General features: G+C 38.4%; 1 protein-coding gene across 2 annotated transcripts; it reads left to right on the top strand.

The window, feature by feature from the left end:
- Positions 1 to 645: 645 nt before the first annotated feature.
- On the top strand, positions 646 to 17,037 carry LOC110067996 (uncharacterized). 2 transcript variants are annotated; one of them, XM_089285231.1, is made up of 19 exons: positions 646 to 832; positions 2,376 to 2,405; positions 2,580 to 2,982; positions 4,496 to 4,550; positions 4,762 to 4,800; positions 5,475 to 5,509; positions 5,704 to 5,828; positions 6,656 to 6,802; positions 7,100 to 7,181; positions 7,307 to 7,533; positions 8,900 to 8,974; positions 9,295 to 9,674; positions 10,815 to 11,405; positions 11,576 to 11,742; positions 11,926 to 12,084; positions 12,407 to 12,707; positions 13,085 to 13,279; positions 13,947 to 14,035; positions 14,213 to 17,037. In XM_089285231.1, the coding sequence occupies exons 1-19, from the start codon at positions 808 to 810 to the stop codon at positions 14,253 to 14,255; spliced, it is 3,168 nt and encodes a 1,055-aa protein (XP_089141357.1). In that variant the 5' UTR covers positions 646 to 807; the 3' UTR covers positions 14,256 to 17,037. The 2 variants fall into 2 exon arrangements, with proteins under 2 accessions (XP_089141357.1, XP_089141356.1); XM_089285230.1 differs by having other exon boundaries at positions 11,914 to 12,084.
- The last annotated feature ends 2,468 nt before the right edge of the window (positions 17,038 to 19,505 follow it).

Genomic DNA, 19,505 nt, shown 5'->3' with positions numbered 1-19,505 from the left:
TTCATATTTTTAACTGCCGCCTGATTAGCTCAGTTCAGAGTTGGTAGAGCGCCAGTCTGCTGCGCGCGTGCGGGAGGTCGAGGGTTCGAACCCCAGACCGGACCAACACTCAGGGTTTCAAAATAACTGAGGAGAATGTGCTGCCTCATGGGCTCCTGGCTGCCTTTGTAATTACATCTGCAAATGGTTAGACGTTCAAGTCTTCTCGGATAAGGACTATAAACCGTACGCCCCGTCTCCTACATCTTCAATGTTACGTGGATAGCAGGGGACGTTAAAGAACCCACTAACTTATAGAAAAGAGCAGGGCACGTAGTTCCCGGTGTCGTGGTCTCGCCTTGTATTACGGGTTGATGCTTTACATAGGGTTAACCTCATTGCACCTTTCTCCCTTGGACAGAATTGTCCAAAAAATTGCTGACTATGTTTCTTTAGTTATGTTGTCTCCTAACTGTTATGATGTGACAATCATTATTCTCATTAACGCAAGCAAGGAGGATAATTGGATGTCTTAATCCCAGCTTACAAGAAGTTAAGACGTAAACTTGTTACTTTTCCTTGCCAGTTCTCTTCCCCACCCACCCGATCCCGCAAGGAACGGAACCTCGCTTCCATGTTCACCGGTAACCTCGCCTTCCCGTACGTTCGAACAAATCGACCTTTCAGAAATGGCGGGGCTGTGGTTGTCGTGAATATCAAAATCACTCCATTTTGCGAAGAATATAAACCTCGTTGCTGCAACTGTAACGATTTTTAGATGCTTCAAGCATAGTAGAGGACATTTCATTGTTTCTCTTCAACTGAAAGATGGATTTTTCAGAAATCCACGAAGGTAAGTTCTAAGGTCTTGCGGCGTTTTTCATCACAAAGCGTGCTTCGGCAAAGAACCACCTCGTGTTCGATTTTCAGCACGATTTTTTTATGTCTCGAAGAAGCTAGTGCTACGTTATAGCTTGCGGGGTGCCAATAGAAATATCGGAAGGCTGTTTTAGCTGCATTTATGCAAATGGTTGCAAATAGAACGATGTTTCTTTGTCCCGAAAGGGCCCGCTGGGTAAATTTGTATTTTTAGAACGGTTGCCTTCTTGTTTCTCGCTTGCATTCATTCATTCATTCTGTTTATTTTGCCTTTTTACTTAATGTACAGTATTTATAAATTGGAAGTTTACAGCCGATCATAGTTAAATGCAGTAAGAGCTAAGGTGGTCGTCATATCGGAAATTATTTTACAATGAAATATAATTCAGGGTACATGTATATTTTCGATTATATCTATTTATATCAATATTATACATTTGTATTTAAGCTGTCATCAGTGCGGACTTGAGTGTGCTCATACCCAGGTTAAACTTGTCAGTTCATGAGATGAGCAAAAACAAATTTTCTGTCGGAGAAAATTCCCAGTGGCTTATTTTGAATATCCCTTAGTGTAATCTATATTGCAGGGTTGTAAATTTGTGTACTTTATAAAGCTTGTATGCTACAGCAGGCAGACTGAGTCACTGATTGGAAATACATGCATGAACCCAATTATTGAATAATTACATAATTTACTGCTTGCTCTGTAGAATCATAGCCAGGATAAACAAGATGCTAAGATTGGTGCCAAGGTTCAGAAATAATAATAATAATCTGTTTCCTATTTTATATGTCCATGCCACTGCCAGCAGGGTTTGAAAAAAACTTGAATTCCAGCTTGTCCTTGGGACAAGTAGCTATCAAATTTTGCTTGCCCTGGGCAAGTCCTATTTTGCTCTCTTAGTGATTTAATTGGCAAATGATTTGCCTGATCCCTTGCCCATCAGGCAAGTGAGAAGTCAAAGTTACTTGCCCAGAAGGAAAATCTACTTTGCCCTGACAACTGGACAGGACTTTTTTCAAGCAAGCAAGTCATCAATGGGCCTTTTTGGCAATACGGCAGCCATTTTGAAGTCTATTGTTTCAAATGGCCATATGGGATGCTCAAGGGGCAAATACATACTAATTTGCCTCCTGAGCATCCCATAATAGCTATTTCAAACAATAGAATTCAAAACGGCCGCCATATCGCCGAAAAGATGCATTGGATTCTCCTTCAAAAGCAGCCATCCTTTGCGTAGTTGCTATGTAGATTGCTACTTCACTTAAAACACTCAAATTAATCAAATCCAGGAGTGTCCATCCCTGCTAAGGGAAAACCCTCAAGCTTTTTACTTTTTTGAAAAGTTTTGGCCAATTTTGAATAAATAAACATGTTTATCTGCACAAGTGCTCCACTGGACAGAGCTTCACAGAATATCAAATTCTACATGATATAAGGGTTATTTTACTATGTAGAGCATGATCATACTAATCACTATGTGCTTATTTTATTTATTTATTTATTTTTTTGACAGATGAACTTGGAAGCCTCGGAGTTGACTTTGGTAAGTTATTAGTCAATAGTATTTTGTATACAGTAGCTACTTATAGGCATTGCCCTCCGAAATTGCATGTTTATAAGGTGTTTCATTGAGTAGCCTTCATATCGTTTTACAGTTTATTTTGAAGTTTAATGAATTCCTTGAGCTTACACTTATGTAATAATTATTTTTACTCAGAACACGGAAGACGAGGTCCCAGGCCACCATTCAGACATCACGGACCACAACCATTCCCTCCCTTTGGCCCCGGTGGCCCACATGGGCCTCGCATGCCCCCAGGAGGTCCTATGCCAAGACCACCAGGTCCTATGATGATGGGTCCCCCAGGCCTACACCCCCGTGGACCTCTTGGGCCCATGATACGTGGTCACATGCCTGGTCCTCATGGTCCTCATGGCCCCCATGGGCCAATGGGGATGCCAGGACCCATGAGACCAAGATTCCCTCCAGGAGAGCTTGATGGGCCACCCCCATGGAACGACAGGGGGAGGGGGAGGAGACCTATGAAGCAGCAACTTCACCGACAACCAAGTAAAGAGGGAGTGAAACAAAAGAAGACTGTAACACCTGATAAGACAAAGTAAGAAGCTTTTGATGGATGGTGTTGAAGTGTTATGATGAAGATCTGTGTTGTGATATGTCTAAAGTGTATTTTTTTTTCGTTGTGCTAGGTTTCCTTAAATAAAAGATAATAGATTACAAAATTTAGAGAGGCAGCCACATGAACCTTAGCTGGTTTTTGTATGGTTCCTCTATCCTCTATCCTGCAGGGAGGAAAACCCGACTATCCAAAGAAAACCCAGGCGAGCAAGGGGAGAACCAACAACAAATTTGACCCATATATGGCACTAGGCTGGAATTGACTTGGGCAGAATCGACCCGGGCCACAAAGGTGGCAGGCACGTGCTCTCACCACTCTGTGCCATTCCTGCTCCTTCAAATTGAAGACCTTAGAGTGATAGTTAACCAAGTTAGACAAGCACCAAAGAGATAGTAGAGCGAAAAACTAAACCCAAAGTTATCACTCTAGCCAATCATAAAGGTTGCTGATGATCCGGTGAACCAATCAAAACTTGAAGCAAATACATGTAGCTGATGCAAAGCATGGGAAAACGAACGAGACGCAATTGGTTTAGGTTTTTCCTTTGGAAGAAAAAGTGGTGTGAGTTTTTTAAGCCAATTGAAGGCATGGGTGCAGAACTGCCTTATGTTGAATTTTAGGCCTATTTTCTTTTTTCTGGCTCTGGTTGACCTCAGTCTCAGTTAATTAACTACAAATAATTATATTTCAAACACTAACCTGGACTTTTTGCACTTGTTTGCACATTTTTGGAAAAAATTCTGTCTGGGTCAAGATAGCTTTCCGTCAAGCAAAGATGGTGAGGTCTTATGCCAATATGATACATAGATCGATGTGGTTGTTTCCATTATGATAGTGACTAGAAGAATTGCCACACCCTAAAGGTGGTATGTTATTCCATGGCAAATCAGCCCTCATACTTTCATAAGGTTTTGCGGGTACCCATTTAAACTCCTGAGCAGAGGGAGACACACACCATTAATATTGAGTTGTCAGCAGTATACATGAGTCAGAGTCTAACAAGAAATTAAACCGCTAGGCTACTACAAGATGCTTGCAGTTACTTGCAGTTACGTGCATACAATGTGGTGTTGCTACCCTTCTACTCAGGGCTCAGGCTTGTGTTTAACATACATTTACCTACTTACTGCACTTGTACCTTTGGTACAAATTATCCAGTTGCTTTTCCAATGCACAGGAATGAATTTGATTTTTCCTCATGAAACTTTGGTTACTGTTGCAGAGTTCCCACTAGTTTTGATAGTTAAGGGTCCTTGGGACCCCCAGTTCCAAGGAGTTGGGGGTTCTTTTTGCTCTTTAGGGGTCCTTTGCCTATGTGCTAAAAGTCTTGGAACTTTTTCCTGCATCCCAAGGACACACTTTGCCAAAACAACTGTGCATTAACGGGAACTCTGTGGTGTTAAACATATAAAGATATTACTTTCTGAGCTCAACAATGTGTGTAAGTGTGTAATTTTTTGTCAGTAGTTAAACTAAAATTTGTTTATTTTAGAAAAGACAATTCCAAGGCTGCTGATGGAGAAGCGAAAGGGCCAGCTGCCAAAAAGGTAGTTCAAAATATGTAAATATAAATGTAAAATGTAAATATGTAGCTTTCTAGAGCTGTTGAACTCTAAAAGCCAATGTGACCAAACAAGTGAAAAGAAAATAACCCATTATTGACTGGTGCCAAACAATGGAAAATCTCCATTTTGCTAGTACTTATCAAATGTTTGCAATGTAGATAACTGTTTTCTGAACCTTTTTGTTTTTCTTCAGTCAAAAAAGGCCGAAGATGACTTGGAAGATCTTGACGAGGTATAAACAAAATTAAGTGTTTGAGAAATAAGTATTACTAAATGAAAATGGCATGTTGCATAGTTCTAGTGAGGTCTTGTGTGTCGCATTCCATAACAAAGACACATGATGTGCTTAGTTATGTTGATATGTATTTTTGTACTGTAACTTTAGTAGTGGGTAGTTTTATTTTTTAATCTGACCTTTCATAGAAGAGATTTACTTCATAATTTCACCATAAAACATTGCTCGGATAAGATAGAAGTCAACTAAAACCATTTTGATTTGAACATTTATAATGATGTTTCGACATTTGCTCAATGCCATTACAAAGTCAATTGAGTGTATAAACATGGTATGAATTTTAATATGAACTAAGAATTCCTAACAGGCACAAATACAAAGAAAACAATGATAAAATTTGCTAAAAACAGAATGCAATTTAAAAATGTTTGCACACAAAGAGTCATGTAAAAAGTGTGGTGCAAATTGCATTTTTTTCTTTGTATTAAACACAGGGTCCATTTTCCTTAAGCAAAGTTATCTCCAAAACTGAACAATCAAACGTCAATCTGCATTTCTTCAAATAGAAAATGGACATTGAAATTTACATTGAGCAAACATGAAAATGTCATCATTAATTTTTGTCCATTTTTTCAGAATGTTTTATAAGTCAAATTTATTTACCTTTTTAGGAAAATCTGTTGAAAAGTGATGATGAAGGTGACAGGTAAGTTGAAAACCAAATCAGTCTTAACATGTGTATTTTCTACCTTCCTTGACCTCCTTTCTAATTCTTCCTGCTTGACCTGCTGGCCATGCATCTGCCTTTCTGTCTATCCAGAAATTTCCACTAATTGGTAATTATGGATGGACAGAAACTTATATGCCATTGTTTAACCTAGTTTTGATGTAATTTTGTAGTGCAAACAATGTTGATTTGGATGCTGTGAGCATACATGGTGATGATGAGTTGGATGAAATTGACAAAGAAATCAAAGGGCTTTCTGAAGGTGCAGCTGAGAACAGCAAGAAGACACCACAAAAAGGTACAACAGTCACTATAATTATTTTTAGTCTTACAGCACAGTTAAGGTCACTGTAGGCCTTCAGGGGTGCCTTCTGGAAAATACTTTCTTTGCACACTGCTTTTTTGAAGAAAATTGTGGTAAACCATATATCATTGGCAATCACCTTGCTTGCCAGAATAGAGCAGCAACGAAATTCGTTTGTGATTTGCACTTGCGTTCAAATTTGTAAATGCAAAGACCATGCAAAATCACCTAGTCTATTACTTAAGAGAAAAATACAATCAACAAAAGCCAAGATCTGTGTATGAGAAATTACAAGATGCAAGGGATAAACAAAAGAAGTGAAACACGAGTCCGCGGATGAGATTGCCACAAAAATTGAGTGGTTGACACATTCTAATACACCATTTTTGTAATCTCAGTATTGGGACTGGAACTACCAGTAGCTTGCAACGGAGGCTTATGCAGGGAATATCGTTAAAAAGAGATTTATGACGTTTTTGTTTGAAAAGACTCCAGGTGTTAGCCTCAGTTGCAAGCTAGTTCCAGTCCAAAACCAAGAATAGGAATCTGGGCTATTGGCTTATCACAATTTGCATATTGTTGACTTGTTTTCAAAAATCACATTTTTGTGGGTAACTTGATCATGTTTTAGGTTTTGAAATTTTTTTTTAGAAATTTCAGATAATTAAAAGTAGCGGTCTTAAATTTTGGACAAAATCGTCCCCTGAGGGTCTGCAGTAACCTAAGGTGCTACTCTTGTTACTTGTAAGTACGTGTACTTTCAACGAAATGGCAGATTTATAATTTTCACACTTGACTGGAGACATTGTGTTTCATCACAGCTGAAGAGAAAAAGGAACCTAACGCTGCCTCCAGTAAAAAGGAAGAGAAAAATGATAGTGACAGTGAAGATGAAGGAAAAAAGGAGAGACAACGTTTCAAGTCTGAGCGGCCAAAAGAACAACAGAAGTTTGAGAAACAGGAACAAAGTAAGTGGAAGAAGACTTGAATGAATGGCTGTTCAAAGATTTTTGGCCCAGCTTACTCCTCTTTAGAAATGTTGTTGATAATCCTCACATTATGAAAGTGTATTTTACACATTGATACAGGAACGATATTTGCTGTGACAGTGAAAATCAGTTGTTTGATCATCAACTGTACCTTGAATGGGAAAAAGTTTCAAAATGTAGTGTGTAGTTTGAAACTTTCAAAGGACTTATTTGTTTGTCTCTCTGACATTGACAATGATTTGTTCATAAATTCTTTTGTTTTTCTTTCATTGTTAGAGAGAGACTTCAAAAAACATGACGACAGAAACTGGAACAGGAGAGATGCAGGAAGGGGTCGTGGTAGAGGAGGACCAATGATGTATGTACATGATACCAGATGTTTAGTTTGGTTCGAGGATTTCTTGTGATAGACACTAACCTCTCGTCAAGTGAATATGTCAATACTCATTAGTCACTTGATAATTATTTTCTGTTTTATTGTAGGGGACCACCACCACCAGGAATGATTCGACCAGGAATGCATCCCCCTTTTCCTCCAAGAGGACCAGATCCCTTCATGCATGGCCCAAGACCTGGAATGGGACCTGGACCTGGTCCGGGGATGGATCATGGCCCTGGATTTGGTCCCAGACCACGCTTTCCGCCAGGACCCAATGGACCGCTTCCTGGCCCAATGCCTGGACCACCAGATGGACCATTCCTCCCACCAAGTATGTTTGTTTGTAGATCTGCCATTGTAAGGGCTGCTGTTAGTTTAAGGTTACTGTGTTTTAGTGATTTGCTGTGTTATACAGGTAAACCTCTCTACAATTGCCACCCTGAAGCAGAATTCAGTGTCGGTCATTGTTGGGCGGTTTGAATAAGAGTTTAACATACTGTGTCTACCCGTGTATAAGTTGAGCTCATGTATAAGTGGACCCCTCATTTTCAAGGCCTAAAATCCGATTTTCTTAATTTCTGGCCAAGAAGTAAAAATTCAGATCGTTAAATTTCTCCAAAAAGCTATTCTCTTGTCTCTGAGAATGTTTTGCAGGCACAGGGGACAAAAATGTGGAGAAAGATACAACTGTAAAGTTTATTAGCATTTGTCATCCATACATACACAAGCACTCTAGTTTACTTGAGGAATTTTTTCCATATTTTTAAATAAGCTGCATTGAAGGTCAAATTTGCTTGTGTTAAACTAACCTTTCTCTTGATGTTGAGGTAGAAACGAGCTTTTAGTAGAACAAAGGAATACTGAAAAACGGCTCGATTAGAAACCCAGCATCTTGGAGAACGTTGTAACCGAACAAAGGGTTTTGCCAGGTTATCTAGTTACTGCGATAGCTTACTGAAAATGAAACTTGAGCAATACAATAAACAACGTGCTCCTTAGGAGATAATGTCTGCTCTGCAAATAAGAACATGCACTTGTAAGCAACTCCAGTAGGTTTGAATTTTAACCAATTCAATTTTATCATTTCAAAATTAAGTGTTCTCAAAGAAGTACCTTGCTAGCTGACTAAACACAAACGCAGTTTGAACTGTTTTGGTTACCTTGCTTTTCATGTAGATTTTGGTCAATTGTTATGCTAATTGAGTTAACGTTTGGGCCTGTCTGGTCGGCTCTTTGTGTATGACTTATGTATAAGTTGATTGTGATTTTTAGGGTTGAGTTTTAGGTCATTAAAGGTTGACTTATACATGGGTAAATATGGTATGATCATTGCATGGTTGGGATGAGAAATCTTTCGATTGGCGTTTTATAGAGATGGCCAAGAGTGGAGGTCAACTGGAGTTGGATGCTGCATTAACTAAGGGATAAGTCTTTTTGTTTGAAATGGAATGCCCTTCTCTCTGCTGTAAGACAAGGATAAACCAATGAGCTACATGCACCCAAATTCTAAGTTGATGGTAATCAGTGATGCCCTGTGCAAAGAGATGTATGCTTTCATCTCTGTAACCACAAGTATATCTCATGTTATGCTTGTCGCTCGTTTTCCCTTTCATTTTGTCCTAATGCATACTTCAGTGATGCACATTACAACATATCAGGTTCATATTGAAAGGAAAATGCCTGAATCTTCTTTCCAGGGCCACCACAGGGAAAGAATATTCACATCAACCCACACTTCAGACCTCCTCCAGGAGGAAGAGGAATGCCAGAGGGTAAGGAACATTTTAACTGAAACCTTTTTGTTCAAAGTGAGTCTGAGTATTCCTTCACGTACTCAAGGTGATGTAAATATGCTCTTTGTGACTCAGGAAATACCCAGTGTGTTAGTAAGTCTCAAGATCCTCAAAGATTGAGATTTCAAGATTACAAAATTCTTGCCAGGAATGTTTTTACTAGCCTACCCAAGAGATACAGAATTCTGTCTATAGCGGGTGAAATTCCAATTTGGCATTGTTTCATCATAAGCTTTTGTGTTGTATTGTAGACGATACACTCGAACAGGGCCTTATATTGTTTTGTCATTTTTTTTCAGGTCCACCTCCCATGCGAGGGCCACATCCAGGTCCTCCAAGACCCGAAATGCCAGGACCTCCTATGCCAGTTTCCCAGGCCGGTCCCATGCGCCCCGAGGGTGCTTTTCCGCCAGGCCCTGGAGGAGATTTTGGTCCTCGAGGACCACCTCCAGTCAGAGGTCCTCATATGGGTCCAGAACAGGGACCCAGGCCTGGAATGGGACCTGAACCAGGCCCAAGACCTATGGGCCCAGGTGGTCCCAGTCCTGTGCCAGGCCCTGGGCAAGGTCCTGGACAAGGACATGGTCCAAGATCTGGGCCTGGCCACTTTCCAGAAAATGAAATGAGGCCACCCCATGGTGGAATGGGTCCAGGTGTCAATGCAATGTCACAACCTAGGGTAAGATATTTGCTGGTTGATCAGAAATATACTAGATACCAGGGTTCTTGTTAAGTTAGGGAGTGGAGGGCTTGATTCATACTTGATGACTGACACCGATTCAAAATTAAGGGGCAAGTCTCTAGGAAGGTCTGGAAGCATGCTCCCCAGAAAATTTTGAAATTGAGAGGCCCTGAAATGCTATTTTACACATTCTCCTGAAGATATTTCCTAAAAAAAAAAAACAATTTTGGAAAAGTTCAAAATGCTAAGAATATTACAGGAGTAAGTACAAAGACTTTTCTCAATTTTTATGCTACAGTGCTAGCATTATTGAAAACATTCACCACACCCTGATCCCATGGCAGCTTTCTAGCTACGGCCTTGACTAGACAGTCGAGCTTCTGTCATATTCCTAAAACTTTACAACTTACACAAGCATTATTTCGCAAAAAGTAGATGGCTCAGAAATTAAAGTAGCTAGTTTTTCAGCTGGCAGCTGGCACTTATCAGGAACCATGTGATAATTGCTTGAGGAGGGCTTGTTTCTAGCATCGTCTCCATGCCAATTATTATTAATTTCGGGGTCCGAAATTGCGCTTTCCTGGTCGCCAATGCGACTAAAAATTTTGCACCGGCGACCAGAATTTCACAGCTGGTCACCAGTGGGCGATTAACTATTTCAAACCACGATAATTACACAAACTTAGATTTTCAGCCAAATCAATTAAAATAAAATTCAAAGCGGCCTGCCAATTGGTCACTTACTTTTTACCTTTCCGCTGCTTTTGAAGTATAAAACTGATTTTCCTGTTATTATAACTCTACCACAACGTTTCACAGCTACGATCAGTTAGCGGAAAAATTGCCATCATTGCGGCCCCAAACGCATTCTCCTCGTTCCGATTCTTAAGAGAAAAATTAGCGAGCAGAATTTTCCATCTGGCGACCAAAAATTTTGGTTTGTGTTTCGCTGCAAAGGAAAATTTTATTGAGACTTTTTGGCGACCAAATTTTTCCATTTGGCGACTAAAAAAAAATTTCAGTCGCCAGTTGGCGCCTGCCTAAAAAAGTTAATTTCGGACCCTGAATTTTTTTCTTCACACCAATTGTACCATATCAAATATCTGCTTTATTTTGCAATAATTTGTCCCTTTTTAGGGGCCTCCTCCGGGGGCACCAAGCATGATTCCACCTCGTGGTCCATTACCTGGTCGTGCCCCAACACCAGGGGGACCAGGTGCAGGACCTCCCAGTAGTGGACCAGGGGTACCTAGCCCCTTACCAGGGCAGCAGCACCCAGCCATGCCACCTAGGAGACCTTCACCTGGGATGCCTCCAACAGCAGTACCTCCTGGAGGCCCAATGCATCCAGGTGCCATGCAGCCTGGAATGCGACCACCAGTAATGAACCAACATCCAGAGGTTCCCATGTCTGAACCTGATCGAATTGTCATTGGTAATCGTGTGACAGTTTCTAATATGGAAGCCGCTAATTCAGCAATGCGAGCTGGAATGCCTCCACCAGGGTACAATGCAGCTGGAGCAGCTGCAGCGATGGCTGCAGCACAAGGTGCTGGATTAGCTGCTGCAGCAGTTGCTGCAGCAGCAGCAGCTCGGCAGCAGCAGTATTCTTATGGCCAGCAGTATCCATATGATTATGCTGCTATGTACGGAGCAGAGTGGCAGCAATTGATGCAACAACAAAGGGAAGCTTATGCTGCTACATATGGTCTGGATAAACACCCAAAGGTGAGTTATGAAGACAAGACTGTTTTGAGTTGAATAGCTAAACAAAAGCTAGTGGTTGAGTCAGATCAGAGTGTGTTGTACACACAGTACATAAATGCTTAGACAAATTTAATTTTTGATGTGATCAATTTCAAAGGACTTTATTGTCAAGTTTAAACTTCTCTCCTCAGAGTCACAAATCAAAGAAGCGTCGACGTTACAGTGCCGACAGTGCAGAGAGTGACTTCAGCAGTGCCTCGAGGTCACCATCAAGATCAGCATCACGCTCCTACTCAAGATCACCTGGGAGGTCTTGGACTCGTTCACGCTCCTTATCATTATCACGGTCACGATCCAGGTAATTTATTGGCTTAAAAGAATAAATTCCTTGTTGACCTGCTAGACATGTAAGAATCAAAACAAGTTTTCAGTATCTGGAGTAGTGTCAAATTCTAGACAAATTCTCAGACTTGGAGCAATTTAACTTGGTTGAAAAGTTCATACTATTCATCTTGAAATACCTATTTAGGTCTTCTTCCAGGTCAAGATCGTTTTCAAGATCTGTATCGCCACGTACTCCTCAGCCAAGGTCACCCGTTCGTGCTGCTAAGCCAGTTCCCAATCCAAGACGAATGGATGCCCGCAGGGAACGTGACAAGGAAAGACCTGCAGACAGATCTCGTGAAAGAGAAAGGACAAGGTTTGGACAAATTGATGTTTATTTTGGCTTGTCAACAAAGTTTTAGGAATTCAAAATCTGTTGTTGTAATTTTCCTAACCTGTTTTCTAGTTAAATAAGTTCTCATTGAAGCTAGCAAAACAATGAAATTTGAAACAATCTATCAGATCACATTGGTGTGGTTCTAAATGTCAGCTGGAAGATTTACAAACTACACAGTACTAGTTGTGCAACTGTTTAAGTTTTCTATCTCTGAAACAACCCAAATCAGCTGCAGTATGCCCATTTGGATTATGTAGTTAATATTTTGTACTTTATGTTCCTGGTCTACTGTTTATGGTAGAGAACGACCAGACAGAAACAGAGAAGCCTACAGGAACCGTGAGAGGAACGAAAGAGAAAAACCTAGAGAGAGAGAACCACGTGAACAAAGGGACTCCCGTGAAACACGTCATGACAGACCAAGAGAGAGAGACAGAGATAGAGACAGAGGGGACCGGGACAAAGCAAAAGAGAGGGAACGAGACCGAACAAGGGACAGAGAGAAGCCAAAGGAAGGTCATAGAAGAAGTCGAAGCAGAGATCGATCATCTCACAGACGGGAAAGCAGGGAGTCACGACATTCTGAAAATAGTTCCTCCAAGGTCAGTCGACAGAATCTAATGACTGGATTATCAGTTGACAGCTGCTCATTCTGTCCTTCAATCCCTCTTTAATGGCGCATGAAAGAGCTTAAGCTCTGTAATTTAAATAGGAAGGTACTGGAATCAGAAGTTGTATCAACCAAAAAATAAGTCGCATTAATGATTACAGTGACTCTTTCAGGATTTTCAGTCAGAATTGAATTTCTATCCCCTCAGACCAGTTTACAAGTAAATACATTGAGGGGTTTTTGAAAGCATTATCACACTTTGTACTGCTAAGAAGCCTTGGTAATTGCACAAGAATTATATTATTATTAATATTATTATTATTATTATTATTATTATTATTATTATTATTATTATTATTGCTTTTACAGCGCATTGTGGTTGGTCCTTCTGAAAGTAAGAGTAAGACAACTAGTTCCACGCCTGACTCAAAAGCAAACCGTGTTGTGGTAACCAAGGCATCAAGCAGTGGCAAGCCTTCAAACCGCGTTGTGATTGGTTCCTTACCTGAGGCGATAACACCAAGCAGACTGAAGGAACTGCTACAGGGAATTGGTCCAATTCAGGTAGATACTGTCACAGCGTTTACATGAGTGGTATAGGATATTCTTTGATAGAAAACCCAAGGTTGTCAAAGGAAGGCGAATGCTCACAAATATCACTATCTACTTCATGATTTTGACTGGGTACTCTGCTGATCTATTCATCCGACTGTTTAGAAAGAGATGGCAAAATCAACTGCTTACTAACTTTGTGACAACCCTGGAAAGCTACCCGAAAATACCATGATATAACCCCATCCCCTACTGAAAATAAGTCCCTTTCCCCTAAAAAAAACCCCTGTCCTTTTGTCAAAGGACAGAACCTGATCTGACCTCAAAAGTCTTTTGATGAAAAGCAAGTCCATGCCCTTAGATTTAGTCCTTTAAGAGCAACATTACTTTTTCCGATTATTAGCCCACCGTCAGTGGAACTTTGTTTCACATGTTGTCAGAATGCACTTGAGATGTTTATAACAACTTGTGTGTTATGTTAGAGAGTTTTACCATTGCCATACTTGTCTTGTATACTACTAAATTTTGTCATACCAAACAACACTCCCAAATGTAAACCCGCATATTACTTGAAATGCAAATTATATTCCTGCCAGTTATCAGCCCAACCCCCCACCCCTAGTAGTGACCCTTAACAAAATAATTGAAGTTATATGTAACTTTTTTCATTCTTCCATAGCAACTGAAAATGTCTACAACAAAGCACAAGGCATTGGTGACTTTTGAGAAGAATGAGCATGCCCTGGCTTGTCGCCGAAAATTTCATAGGTAACCTAGCTAGCAAAAATAGGTCTGCAATGTGTACATGTGTCTACTGCAAATACAGTGAGATGTTGATTTCTTCGTAAAGTGGGGAGACCAACATTTATTTGTGCAACATTGGCAAATTTAAACAAAGATTGGTGCTTATTTTACTAACATTGTTTTTTTTTACAAATTTTTCAGGACCGTGGTTGATGATAGCCAAGTTACTGTCGACTTCCTGTGATTTTTAAAATCTTAATTTGAGACAAGGCTTTACATTTTGTGGTCTGCTTGTTTGTTTGTGTCGTTGTACTTGTGACATTGTACATCGTTTGTGTTCATAAAACCTGGCTTTTAGGATAGTTCTTAAACATTAACAAATATGTGTTGTACTATAGCTTTAAACATGTTGATCTCAACAATTGTTGTTGCATATCTTTGGATGTGTTTTTTTACTGTCAAATTAAGAGTACGCAAATGTTCACTATTTCAAAGGTAGATGGTGAAAGCATGTACATATTTGTAGTTCTTTAGTGATTTAGTGGAATTTTATGCATGTTTCTTTAAATCAGGAGTGTGTAGTTAAACTAGACCATTCATTAAGAGGAACCAGAGACAAGCGTCAACCAAGAACAAACTTTAACAAAAGCATGCTGTTTGCTAAACTGACATGTTGCTTTTGAATATTGACGTTTTGAGCCACCATCTGCGTGTGCGACATCTTCATCATTCAAAGCTTTCTGTGGAAACCTTGTGAGCACCTAATGCAGTACTCCTGCCTGTAATCAGAACATACTGTCGGCACTTATTTTCACAATTCTTTATTCCTGGAATTTGTATAGTTAGTGATTAAAACATAGATGCTGAGTTTTTGAATTTTAGTGTCAAGCAAAGTTACGAGATTTAACTTAAGAAATAACTGTGAACACAGCATTTTGCTGAAAAAGACATCCATTAGATCAAAGACATCAATTCAAGGTAATTTATTTGGGTCTACAGAACTATAAAATGTTTCAATGTTGTTACTTTTAAAAATTAATATTAAGAACTTACTCACTCATCATAAGAAGGTTTGTTTTAGACATACACACCCAAAGTTTCAAGTTAAAGTTAGTTGTCGTACTAAAATACATTTCCAGGTTTATCTTGAAATAGAATCGTCCGGAGGTAAAAATAGTTAACCCAGCTTGGTCAGTTACTCTTTCTAGTGGGCTAACACCCAAGATTTGTTGGCACATGGTTCATTTGTCTGTTCTAAATGATCACTGTTTTGTTAGAAAAAAGTAATTTAATCATGTGGCACAAACACTTGTGCCATGTGTTGAAAATTTAAGTTGCTGAGTTTCTCTTTGAAGTAGACAGGTGATATGAGTAGCTAGCTATGTGATAAAATTTTACATTGCAATCTCCAGTTATGTTCCAGAACTATTTGAGAATTTCTATTTCAAAACCACCATAAAATTCTTCCTTAGAGTCAAAACACATTTAGTTATGGACGAACTGTGACCCTTTTATAAGGTTAGTCAGGCCATTGAGGGTTTTTTCATGAAATGTGGTATTCAGGTACAGTAAAGCTGTGTCAAGGAGAATTTGAATTTTGAATTAATCAATCAATTAACAAAACTCTCGAGTTCCTGTTTCTGAAGACACTTTATAGAGCACTTTTCACTTGACCATGAAGACCTACTTCATTTAGTGCTTAATGACTACCGAGACGAACTGATTATAAATGCTAACCAATCAGAGCCCAGAAGCTGTTTTGACAGGCAATCAGTACTAAGCAAGACTAAGACCACTCTGAATTATTTCTGAAGGTTCTTATTGGTTATGGTTGGCCACATGACCACTTAAGCTTGACAGGTCATTGGAAAATTGCTCTATAAACATACTTGAATCCTGTAAGTGACGTGCTTGAGACTACAACAAGTGTTCTGTTAGGTGAGGTGATGCTTATGGAAGGTTTAAAAGACAGTGTAGTGTGTGGTTGAAAACTACATGTAGACTTTGTGTCGGTTTACAGGAGGTGTCACATAGCACATGTGACTGTACCTGAATCAAAGTTTTAAAATTTGACTTTAACATTTTGTTACAGTGTTGTATATTGACACTGTACTCCTAACAAATGGTTCTCCAAAGGGCAAACTGAATGGACTAGATCTTTGAGAATAGCTGAGCTTCAGTCATTGTAGCACACAAGTAATGATTATGCAACCAAAGCAATCATACACATTTCAGATTGTACTGGTTACCTGTATATAATTCAACTATGGTTTAAAGGAACCTAAAACCTTTTGGAATAAAGATATGAATGGATATAACAATAAATTTCTTTTCTATAATGGCAAAACTTGGCAAACAAAGCCTCCAATCACAGTTTAATGCTGACAGTTTAGTGTAATATTGATTGTTTCTCCTCTGATGAGACAGTTTTGAAAATTCTGAAGTTTTGGTGCTCTGATTTATGAAGGCAAGAAAGATTTCCATTCACACAGTCTTCTAATGTGTAGAAATGAATGGTTTGAACAGCCAGGTTTTATGTTGTGTTTTGTTGTACAGTATTGTGTTGTGTTTATCTTCTGCATACCACTCAACATTTCCATAAAGTGGGTTTCACACATTAAGGCACGCTTGCACTAACGGAAGAGCTTTTCAAGTTATACACATGTACCTAGCTGGGTTCTAAGAACATTTACTTAAGAAAGCATCCCTGAAAACATTGTGAAATACCAAGAGATGTCCTTTGAACATGACGCTAATCTCATGGTTCCATGGAATGTGAGAACTGGACACTTCACACGTGAAAAGCATGAATTGGGAAATGGGACTGGTTCACTTCAAGGACTCTACAACTTGGACCATGTACAGAGAAACAGGTTTTTACAAGTATTTGATAAGTAATTAACATTATTACAGTGTGGTCCATATCTTATGTCAAGGCTGCTTGTGAAAAAATGGAACTTAAAGTTTGTGTAGAAAGATAAAAGGATTAGATTAAAGAAAACAAGGAAGGTTTATGGCCCCTACAACTTTGATTTGGTGTGGCATTCTTTCACTGATAAACAGTCTGGTGTCATCGGCAGTTAACATAATTGTAACCTTTAGATTACAATACTCAATGATAATTGAGGCATAAACCTTCTTACACCCTCCAAAAGGCCAACATGGTTCAATTTTTAGAAGTAAATCAATGCTTCAGCTGTTACATGTAATTTAAAATTAGAGTTATGTATTTAATGGCGTTGTAGCCATACGTTTGCAGGGTACCGCCAAAAAAACATATGACCAATATCGTTGAGATATTGTTTTTTCCTGGGTAGTAATTTTATCACTTCTATTAGTTTTTTTTTCTTGTTGAGCAACATTTGGCCACTGAAATTCATTTTCTTGGTCAAAAGATATCAAATATCTTAAATTTATTTCAACCTATCTTACTCTGATCTGGTCATGAAATATATCATCATAAATGCATTAAAATTTAATGGCACAATGAGAAGAGATGGTAACATTTTAATCATTAAACTGCAAATAGCAGTACAAAGTAGTTCATGAAAAATTATAGTAGGGGCTTAACTGGCTTATACTGATGCCTTGGCGCTTTGTTTTTATTAGATGTAAGATAACTCTTAAAACGTTTTTTGGTGTTAATTCAGTTCTTCAGCACTCATTGCATTTCTTTTGCAGCCTTGACAATATCCTAGAAAACTCAGTCTTATGTTGGGCTGTCTGTGCTACTTGAATGTTTTGTTCGCTGTGCAAAACAAGTTCAAAACATAGCTTTGTTTTCTAGGATATTACGTTTTTATAGCTTTAACATTTTGCAATTTTTGATCATAGCTACCTATGAGATTCAATTCTCTTCTTAAAAAGAAGAAACACGATCTTCTTACATGTAGGATTAGAGAATCTTTTTATAATGAAGCCTCTTAACTGAGCACCAGAAACAATTCTTTTAACAGGTGCAATGTAATGTATAGTAGTGGTTGTTTACTTTCATTCAAGGTCGTAAATTTTGTGTCATTTCCTCTAGCAATGAAGCCAAAACTGTCCTTAACAATATTATGTTTTTATGGTTTTTGTTGTTCGTATTTAAATTATTGAATGAATTTGTACTTCAATCAATCTAATGTATGAGGGTTAGCGTTTGGTTTGGTTCAGCGAGGGTAAGAACACTTTCAATGCATTCACCTCATAACCATTCATTTATTCATATTCATACTTCTATAATTCATACCTTGAAGATTTCTACCTTGATATATTTTCTAATATATATTGGCGCCAAAATTTTTATACAGAATATTTAAGCAATGGGCACTTTCAATATATTTGCGCCATAAATGTACATGCATTCATATTTGTACTTTCATATACCCTGAAATTTCTACCTTGATAAATGTTATATTATTTATTTGCACCAAAATATTTATATTGAATATTTATATATCTGTTTAACAAGTTTCATTAATTAACCCTATTACAAATATTTTGATAGTATAAATTGCTCAAAATAGTTAAAACGTTCTTTAATAGCAGCTGTTTTCCATGTAGTTTTTGTATTTATAGAGGTTTTGTGTACATAATGGAATTTTGTCAGCTGATGGTTTGGTGATAACGAAATATTGGAAATGGTATTTTCGGCACCATCTGTTGTTTCAGACAAAAGTAAACTTACAGTTCTATATCAGAATTGTTTAACGGGGGAGAATATTCTGCTACCTTTTTTGTGTGGGAGTTCCGTTTCGAGGCTCGAGGCCGCTTCTTTGATTCCTTAAATTGGAATCAACTTGCTTTCCCTCTGCATTATTTTCATGTATAAAATGACTGCTTCTTTCTATAAGGTTGGGTAGTTTCTATGAGCTAAAGCTTACCCTCGGTTGATTAATAATGACTTATTCTTGGAAACTATTTTCTTGGGAAATCTTGCTTATTCTAGGGACTATGAGTGTTGTCTGTTTTCGATGTTTTTATATATATATAAAAAAGAACATATTTTTGTAGCTTAATGCACCGTACAGTGGTGTTCATATTTGTTGATACAGTGAACAATTCGATAAGAATATTCCCTGAGAAATGTTGTCTATTGTATAGACGTAAGAACGTTTGTCTGTAACAGATATCGATAAGGAATTTCCCTTATTATTCATAGTGAAATTTATTATTGCCTTCGTAAATAATTTACACCTGGTAGCAACCTCTGTACATATTAATATGAATTCTGGTAAAAAAAAACATGTTGCAATATATAAACTTCATTCAAATCACAGTATACTAACATACCTCTACTTTTTTCAGTTATGGTTATGTGTTAAACTATTTAGATGCTATCACAGAATACTTTGCCTTTTGGTAGTTGAGGTTTGATTAAGTTAACGACCTAAAGGTTAGGATTCATACCGTCTTGCTAGGATGAATTTATCGACCGTTAAAGGGTTAATGATTCGTTTAGAATTAGCAGCTAACATGTAACTTTTTATTTCTTTCAAAGCATTTACCCAAT

Source organism: Orbicella faveolata, unplaced genomic scaffold, assembly GCF_042242905.1.
Source record: "Orbicella faveolata isolate gen_17 unplaced genomic scaffold, um_ofav_v1 contig_13, whole genome shotgun sequence".
Lineage (NCBI taxonomy): Eukaryota > Metazoa > Cnidaria > Anthozoa > Scleractinia > Merulinidae > Orbicella > Orbicella faveolata.
The sequence above is the reverse complement of the archived record's forward strand: the minus strand, read 5'-3'. Positions and strand labels throughout refer to the sequence as shown.